Source organism: Austrofundulus limnaeus, unplaced genomic scaffold (assembly GCF_001266775.1).
Source record: "Austrofundulus limnaeus strain Quisiro unplaced genomic scaffold, Austrofundulus_limnaeus-1.0 Scaffold516, whole genome shotgun sequence".
Classification (NCBI taxonomy): Eukaryota; Metazoa; Chordata; class Actinopteri; order Cyprinodontiformes; family Rivulidae; genus Austrofundulus; species Austrofundulus limnaeus.
This window is the reverse complement of record NW_013952918.1, coordinates 223,132-230,666: the sequence shown is the minus strand read 5'-3', so window position 1 is coordinate 230,666 and position 7,535 is coordinate 223,132. Positions and strand designations below refer to the sequence as shown.

Genomic DNA, 7,535 nt, shown 5'->3' with positions numbered 1-7,535 from the left:
CGTCAAAATAAGACGCAGAGGGAACTTTGGAAAAGCGTCAATATGTGACGAGTCTGGAGTGAGAATGTGTAGTATTATTTGACAGGCGTTTTGCAATTTAAGTGCAAGTGTATTTAATTTAGTTATGTTATAATAGTTTAGTTATGATGTAAATACAATAAAAATTAAACCAATATTTAGATTAGAATAATTATCATTTTGATCCATAAATTAATAATGTCTGACTGGGCCTCGTGCCACTCTATGTACAACAAATTGGGCCCTGAGCTCAAAAAGGTTAAGAACCCCTGCTCTACACACATAAGGACCCTGGTCGGCATCAACAAAGACAGAATGCAGCAGGTTGCCCAAATATCTGCCTGATCAAAATTAATWCTGTGCCTCTATTAATGGAGTTGCTGTGTTCTGCTACATACTAAAAATATAAAATACTGACAGRGGTGTCCTGTTTCCCTGTTGCTGCATTTACTTGTGCTCCACATGAGATGAGGAGCTTTGATAATTAGAAGGAGCTGGGATTAGAGCTTCTGCTCTGTCTGCTGAGGTGGTTCTAATCAGGAGGCCTCCCGGGTGCCTCACTTCGGAGATTTTCTATGTAGGATCCACTGGGAAGAAACCGTGTGGCAAACCCAAAAGGTTATATCCTCTTGAGACTGGGAACAGGTTGGGATCWCCCTGAAGCTGAAAACTGTTCCTGAAGAGAGGCAAGTCTTGGTTTCCCTTTTGGACCTGTTGACCCTGCAACCTGTCTGAGGATCAACATAATGGACGGATAGAGCTAATTATTGTRTGGGGGGCAAATCTTTAATCAAGATGAGAAAACTCTTTGTTTGTATATTGAGATGCTYTTGATGTGGACATTCTCACCACCCAGTGGAGAGGTAGTTATTTTGCTACAACATATGGATACAGAAAAATAAATGGAAAAAATGAATCAATCAAAAATATCAGTTGTAGTGCAGACACCCTCGCAATTATGAAATCTAACTGCTACTAGAAAGGTATTTTTGACTAATTTCATATTTTCATGGATGTTTAATTTGTTGTTTAAATGATGCAAGCAGATCTCCACTAAAGACCTTTGAGCTTTTAAAGATAAAGTTTATCTACCTTTCATATCATTCAGCTACATTCCTGGAAATTATCAGCTGTTGAGTCAGGTTTGTTTACAATATCGACTGAAGGGACATTTTATTGACCCCTGGTGTGAAGATAAAATTTTACCGTGAAAAAACTAATTGTCTGTGTTCTCTGTCTCATTGCTACAATGAGAATCTTCAGCCTCAGTTTTCACAATATGCTCCACAGTGTGTCCGTTATCCTCCTGAAACTGTACCCTCACCATCATTGGCGAGCATTTCTCCACTTTACACCTGACGGTCAAGGTGTTGTTAGATACTTGAAGGCTGCAGGATTTGAGCTGGGGCATCTTGTCCTCAGATGGGTAGCACACCAACTGATCCTTATGAATGGAAACGAGAGTGCGTTGTCTCAGAAAGTCTGGGCTTCCACACGCCATCCTGTCCAGCATGTCTACACCCTGACTGTTCTGCAGCACCCAGTCATGCAGGTACCACAGGTGGCAGTCACATGTCCAGGGGTTTCCATGCAGCCTCACGGTGGGATGGAAGATAAACGAGTCCAGAAGACCCACAGGGAGCATTACTAGCTGGTTGTCAAACAGGTAGAGCCTCTGAAGAAGTACCTGGTCCTCAAACAGTTTGGCCTCCACCTTTGTCAGACTGTTGTTATGAAGCTGGATTTCTACCATGTTTAAAAGGTTTTTAAAGATAGCTTCAGGGAGAGAGGTGAGCTGGTTCCCAGACAGGTCCAGGTTTTCCAGGGCACTAATATTTCTGAAAATGTTTTCTGTGAGGTTGGAAAGCAGGTTATCTGACAAGATCAGGTGAGTCAGTGAGGTTAGACTGCTCAGAGATGACAGCTCAGCCAGTCTGTTGCTTTTTAAATTCAGCTCCTTTAAGTTTGATGGCTCAAATCCAAAGACTTTATCACCGAAGGTTTTCAGGAGATTTCCTCGTAGGTTCAACACAGTTAAATTTGTTAAGCCAAAAAAGACGCCATCATTAAGCTGTTCTAATTTGTTTCCCTCTAAGTGAAGCTCAGTGACATGAGAAACATTATGAAAGGTGTCAGATGTGAGGTTGCTAATGAGGTTGTTGTTCACTTTCAGAATCTCTAACCTCACCAGACCAGAGAAAGTCTCTTTTGTCACCGCGGCAAGTTTATTTTGGGACAGGTCCAGGACACGCAGTTTAGTAAGGTTCAGGAAAAGAAAGGAGGGCAGATCTGATATGAAGTTGTTCTTCATCTGCAGTGTTTCCAGCTGTTCCAGGGACCCAAACATGCCAGGTAGAATCACCTTCAACCCGTTATAATTGAGCAGCAGCTTCATCAAGTTTTCCTGCTTTGAGAAAGTTCCCATGTATAAATGWTCCAGCCAGGGATTCCCGCTGATCTCCAGCTCCCGCAGCTCAGTCAGATGCTCAAACGCCTTGGCGTGAACACTTCTCAGTGCGTTGTTCAGGAAGATGAGCTTGGTAAGCTGTGGACTCTCGTGCAGTGTGTGTGCGAACAGGTACGCCACCGATGATGTCATGATAATGACTTCTTTGACYTCTCCAGAGATTTCAGGCATATATGACATCTGCTCATTCGCACACAACACCTGGACCTGAGTGAAACACTGACATCTGTATGGACAGACGTTCTGCCAGTCAGAACCTCCTCTGTGGCAGAGAAACAGCATCAGGAGCAGAGCCAGACCCAARGCTTTGTCCATTTTTACTGTCAAAACAGACAAAAAGCTGGTTTCAAATAACAGATCAGATTAAAAACAAACAATTTTCAATTATTTGGATGTATATGTAGGATAACAAATGTTTCTTAGTTTAAAATYAAGAAGTTCAACATACCTGTGTCACAGAGATCCCATCACACTGAAATAAATGTCCACGTGGATCAGCTGACACAACTGCAAACATGCCTGAATTAGGAAAGAGGAAAAACCTTTGGACAGAGATTGACTCCTGCCATGATTTTTTTTTCATTCACAACAAGAAAAAAAGTTTCTCCTGATAGGTGGACTTTTAGCAACACTGAATCTCCTTTTATTGAGAAAATAGTTTTTTTTATAAGTAGTCTTAGTAAAAAGAGTCAAATTAAAGAAAATGTATTCCCATGACTGTGACAAATAGTTAAACTAAAAGCCTCATTGCTTTATATTGTGTTTTTAGACTGAATCATGGGGAAAAGAAAGTTTCCATCAGGACATAATGAACGTGATCTGGTCTTACCAGGTTAATAAAAACACACAAAAGATTTCACTGAGTCATTTTAAAAGTTGAAAATGATATATCTGGACAGCATTATGCTGCAACTTTCATTGATTTAATTCAGTGATTCATTCTATTTTAATCAAAAGGCAACATTTGGATTGCCAATCCAAATCTAGCTTCTCTCCACCGGCTCCCTGTCAAATTTAGAGAATTTAAAATCTTACTTCTGACATACAAAGCTTTTAACAACCAAGCTATATCTTAAGTCAAAGATTTTATTGTTCCATACTTTCCTAACAGAGCACTTTGCTCTCAGACTGCAGGTTWACTTGTGGTTCCTTGAGCTTTCAGCCATCAAGCCCCTCCCCAGCGGAACCAACTTCCAGTTTCTGTCCATGAGTCTGARTCTCTGTRTACTTTTAAGATTAGACTGAAGACCTCTYTTTTTGATAAATCATATAGTTAGACTTAGGTTTCCTGAATTATTATTCATTTCTGCTGCTATAGACTTAGACTGCTGGAGCACAAACTGAGCACATTTCTGCCCTCTGCAGTTGTCTTTAGTCTCTCTTCTCTACATGTTTGTTGTAATTATTTCTATCAATAACATGTTTTTTTCTTTTTGTCTCTTTTCCAGAAGAAGGTGCACCTGGACCAGTTGTTCTGTGTTTGGCTGTTTCTCTTTCCTGTCCTCCAACCCAGCCAGTCAAGTCAGATGGCCGCCTGTCCTGAGCCTTGTTCTGCTGGAGTTTTTCCTCTCCACCGTTTGCTCAGGATGGGAGACTGTGATGAAGTGATTCAACACAATCTGCTGGCTTCTTCTTTAGATTGTTCTCTTTTTTTCATGTACAGTGGCCTGAGACAACGCATGTTGTGACTTGGCGCTGTATAAATAAACTGAATTGAACTTAAATAGAATTCAATCATTTTATAAATAGTTTTCTAACTACCTGATTTTCTAACATACCTGTCTGACAGAATGCAGCAATTGAATAATCTTAGTTTCCAAAGGTGTGCCACAGGGGTTCATCCTTGGTACCACTCTGTTTTCCATTAATGATATTCCTCAAGGTGTTGTACACTTATACACTGATGACATCATTTTGAATGCTCAAAATGAGTTTATTTGAGGCACACCTTAGAAAATTAGTGAAAGAGGGGCTTGTGGAATTATAGTACATTGGAATTCAGATCAAAGCATTGCAGTTCCCCTTTATATAAACCCCAACTGAAGGATTTAAATGTGAAAAAGAAGGATTTAAAAGCAGGATGTCTCCTCTAAAACTTCAACCTCTGCTCCCATCAAACCAAATAATCTCTTTACACTCCTGCTGTGCTTTGCWCAGATCATCAAATTATTTTATAGTCAGTTATCTCACTATGACATATTTTAGGACCTTCATGAACTATTTATTCAGAACTGTAGAATTTTCCACTTACTATGTTTGTCATAGATGTATGATTTTGTGTTTTTTCAGTGTGTGCATCCGGTGTGCTTCTCTTTGACACTTTGTGGCTAATACACTGAAATTTCCCAACTAAGGAACAAATGTTCTATTCTATTCTATTCTATTCTATTCTATTCTATTCTATTCTATTCTATTCTATTCTATTGTAAATGAACAATCAGTATATGGCTGATCAATTTTCCATCTTTAATTGTTTTGTATGTGATGGTGGACTGAGTTTTTACTCAGCTTTTTTATTTTTTTGCTTCTTTTGTTCATCAAATACAAACAGGAGGAAATAATGTATGTTGTGCCATGTTTATCATTTAACRTTACCTTATGTCCTGATTGGTAAAACTTCAGAAAAGAACAAAACAATTCTCTTTTTTCCACCAGTTCATCTGTCTTGTTCATTGAAGTTTTAAAGGAATCTTTGACATTTTTACAGGTTTCCTTTGCTGCAGTTGTCACTCAGCTACACAAGGTGTCGTTCTTACTCTGCTGACTTTACAAAGAGGAGAAGACATTCCTGGATCCTCCCTTTGCTCCAGGTCTTTCCTGAAGAATGGACAGGTATACACCTTTTTCATTGGGAGCAAATTCACAGGGAGAAACCAGCGAGAGGAACACAAGCCCATTTTTGACTTTTAAACTCTCTTTATTTTGAAATCTCTGTGTTCTTTAAGTTTCTGCAGCTGAACGATGGCAAATGGAGGATTACAGCTTCTCGGCTTCACCTTGGCCTTTTTGGGTTTCATTGGGATCATAGCATCTACAGTAATGGTGGAGTGGAAGCAATCTTCCTACGCTGGAGACAACATCATCACAGCCCAGGCCATGTATGAGGGGCTGTGGAAGTCCTGCGTTTATCAGAGCACTGGACAAATTCAGTGTAAAGTCTACGATTCCCTCCTCCAACTACCAGGTATTATTTGATTAATCAGTTTTGATATATTTTGTTAATCAAAACWCAATAAGTCTAATCATCCAGAATGTTTATTAAAATAAATTTGTGGGCTTAGGAAAAATTTAAACCTAAAGAAAATACTGTGAATCTGTATTTTTTGTTGGAGTTGATATGTAAGACAAAACAAAGTGACATCAAGCTTCTTCCCTCCAAACCCTTAATAATAACCCCCTTTTCTTCMGAGAAGACCTCCGACAAGCCGAGACACGTCTGTCAAATTCCAGTAATTGTCTCTCCCCAGATGTGGGACAGAAATCACAGGAGATTGTGTCTTCAACACATTTCTTATACTAAAGATCTGTCAAATATAAAAGTTATTTATCTTTAAAATAATAAAAGACTGACAGCAGAGCCATCTAAGTCTTATTATAGGGATTTAATTGCATTAATTCCTGCCTGTTTTGTTTGAAGAGAAGTTTTTATTTTAGGTGGAAATAAAAGAAAATCTGTTACAATTAAGATTTGTGAGCCTGTAAGAAGCAAACCTCTGTGAGGTTGTTTCTAAACATTTAACTCCTGAAAGCTGAAGTTAGAATAAACTGAATGTTTCTGTAATCTGAAATGTTTTCAGCAATCATTCAGGGAGCGCGAGGCCTGATGTTGTCGGCCGTTTTGCTGGCGTTTATTTCCATTCTGGTGACATCTGTGGGATTGAAGTGCACCACCTGTTTGTCAGATCAACCGGAGCAGAAGGCCAAAGTGGCTCTGGCTGGAGGGGTTGTCTTCATTATTGCTGGTGAGGCTGCAGAAACAAACGAGAAAACACAATTAACAAAGTTACATTTGATAAGGTTTAAACCTGTTTAATATACAATAATAATTGAAGTTCCTTTGGTCTGTTTGTTTTTGTAGGCCTGCTTGCTCTGGCTGGAACATCCTGGTACGGACGGAAAATAGCTCAAGACTTTTACGACCCCTTCACTCCCACCAACTCTAGGTAGGCTGAGTGAGTGAGTGATTGAGTGAGTGATTGAGTGAGTGAGTGAATGAGTGAGTAACCGACAAACCTCCCAAATTTCTACCTTTCATTTTTGGTCTGTATATTAGTTTAAACAGTAAATTATTTGTTTTTTATTTAAACATTTAGTTCACCAGACAAAACTTTAATAACAAATTCTTATTTACAATATATTTACAATATTAACCTGAAAGTACTAAAACACTTAAAAGGGGAAGATGAGGAAATGGCAACCATATTCCAAAGTATTTGTACTCTGTCATCTACTATAAGGACAGTTATTTATTGCGTTTTTTTACAGTTAAATCATAGGATCTTTTTATTTTTAGCATTCAAGAATACAGGGGTTGGACAATGAAACTGAAACACCTGTCATTTTAGTATGGGAGGTTTCATGGCTAAATGGGACCAGCCTGGTGGTCAATCTTTGTTAATTGCACATTGCACCAGTAAGAGCAGAGTGTGGAAGTTCAATTAGCAGGGTAAGCAAAGTTTTGCTCAAAATATTGCAATGCACAAAACATTATGAGTGACATACCAGAGTTCAAAAGAGGACAAATTGCTGGCGCATCTGTGACCAAGACAGCAAGTCTTTGTGATGTGTCAAGAGCCACAGTATCCAGGGTAATGTCAGCATACCACCAAGAAGGACGAACCACATCCAACAGGATTAACTGTGGATGCAAGAGGAAGCTGTCTGAAAGGGATGTTATGTTGAAAACAGGCATTTCAGTTTTTTGTCTAACCCCTGAAATTCTAAGCTAAGTTTTTAATCATGTTTTGAATATCTATTTTAGAGACTGAATGACTGTTTCAGAGGATGAGCCAAAAGCATTCACAAGTTTTTTTGTTGAACATATTTAAAA

The 7,535-nt window shown here is 38.9% G+C and overlaps 2 protein-coding genes across 2 annotated transcripts in view; one reads left to right on the top strand and one right to left on the bottom strand.

Moving 5' to 3' along the window:
- Window positions 1-785: 785 nt before the first annotated feature.
- zgc:153913 (carboxypeptidase N subunit 2) lies at window positions 786-2,991 on the bottom strand. Its single transcript, XM_014026008.1, has 2 exons — window positions 2,934-2,991; window positions 786-2,805 (listed from the first exon to the last, which is right to left on the bottom strand). The coding sequence occupies exon 2, from the start codon at window positions 2,798-2,800 to the stop codon at window positions 1,235-1,237; it is 1,566 nt and encodes a 521-aa protein (XP_013881462.1). The 5' UTR covers window positions 2,801-2,805; window positions 2,934-2,991; the 3' UTR covers window positions 786-1,234.
- Window positions 2,992-5,231: 2,240 nt separating this feature from the next.
- cldn1 (claudin 1) overlaps window positions 5,232-7,535 on the top strand; it is a 10,068-nt gene continuing 7,764 nt past the window's right edge. The window contains exons 1-4 of the mRNA XM_014026007.1: window positions 5,232-5,317; window positions 5,431-5,669; window positions 6,283-6,447; window positions 6,564-6,648. Of these exons, the coding sequence (XP_013881461.1) occupies window positions 5,447-5,669; window positions 6,283-6,447; window positions 6,564-6,648 (473 nt within the window). The 5' untranslated portion in view covers window positions 5,232-5,317; window positions 5,431-5,446. The remainder of the gene's footprint in view (window positions 5,318-5,430; window positions 5,670-6,282; window positions 6,448-6,563; window positions 6,649-7,535) is intronic.